The sequence below is a fragment of the Sinocyclocheilus anshuiensis genome, unplaced genomic scaffold (genome assembly GCF_001515605.1).
Source record: "Sinocyclocheilus anshuiensis isolate Anshui unplaced genomic scaffold, SAMN03320099.WGS_v1.1 scaffold964, whole genome shotgun sequence".
Classification (NCBI taxonomy): Eukaryota; Metazoa; Chordata; class Actinopteri; order Cypriniformes; family Cyprinidae; genus Sinocyclocheilus; species Sinocyclocheilus anshuiensis.
The window spans coordinates 1,344,226-1,345,100 of NW_015552666.1; the positions used below are offsets into that span (position 1 = coordinate 1,344,226).

General features: G+C 34.3%; 1 protein-coding gene across 1 annotated transcript in view; it reads left to right on the forward strand.

Annotated features, from left to right (window-relative positions):
* The window catches only part of LOC107667344 (peptidyl-prolyl cis-trans isomerase FKBP5-like), an 18,980-nt gene that overhangs the window by 11,474 nt on the left and 6,631 nt on the right, over window positions 1-875 (forward strand). Inside the window, exon 8 of the mRNA XM_016458971.1 lies at window positions 579-662. Coding sequence (XP_016314457.1) covers window positions 579-662 — 84 coding nt within the window. The remainder of the gene's footprint in view (window positions 1-578; window positions 663-875) is intronic.

An 875-nucleotide genomic window follows, 5' to 3' on the forward strand; every position in this document is an offset into this window, starting at 1 on the left:
ATTTGGGCGGCGTTATGCAAATCTTCCCACACAGTGACGTAGACATCTGGGGGCGTGTTTATACGAGGCGTTTTAGGAGGGCATGGGCGAGTCTTAACTTTTAAATAGAATATCTCTGTGGGTTTGAGACTTTAGTCTTTGCAACTTTAGGGATCTTATCTTATCTCTTATCACGAACAGCTTGTAACACTCCAAAGAGAAAGGAAAACTTGAAATTTCATCATATGACCCCTTTAAAAAAAAAAAAACTAACACTAGCTTCTCTATTCTTTTTGTTCTGGGGGCGTGTTTATACGAGGCGTTTTAGGAGGGCATGGGCGAGTCTTAACTTTTAAATAGAATATCTCTGTGGGTTTGAGACTTTAGTCTTTGCAACTTTAGGGATCTTATCTTATCTCTTATCACGAACAGCTTGTAACACTCCAAAGAGAAAGGAAAACTTGAAATTTCATCATATGACCCCTTTAAAAAGTTTTTAAAAAATCCCATAATACAGTTAAAGTGTGCCCTCTAATGGTCATAGACAGAATCAACAGAAAATCTAGAAAGCCTAATAATTCCTCATATTGTTTTCCCAGGCCAAAGAATCCTGGGAAATGGACCTAAAAGAGAAACTGGAACGTGCTGATTTAGTCAAACAAAAAGGGACGCAGTATTTCAAGGTTTGTTTCCTTTTTTGTCTTAGGTATAGTGTCTCTACTGAGCTTGCCTACTGAGTTGTTTTTTATTTTATTGTAGACAAGCATTCTGCATTTTGTTTTTGCTTTTGTAATAGTGAATATATAAAACTAATAGTCATTTTAATAATAATATATCATAATAATATATATACATATATATATATATATATATATATATATATTAGGGCTGTCAGT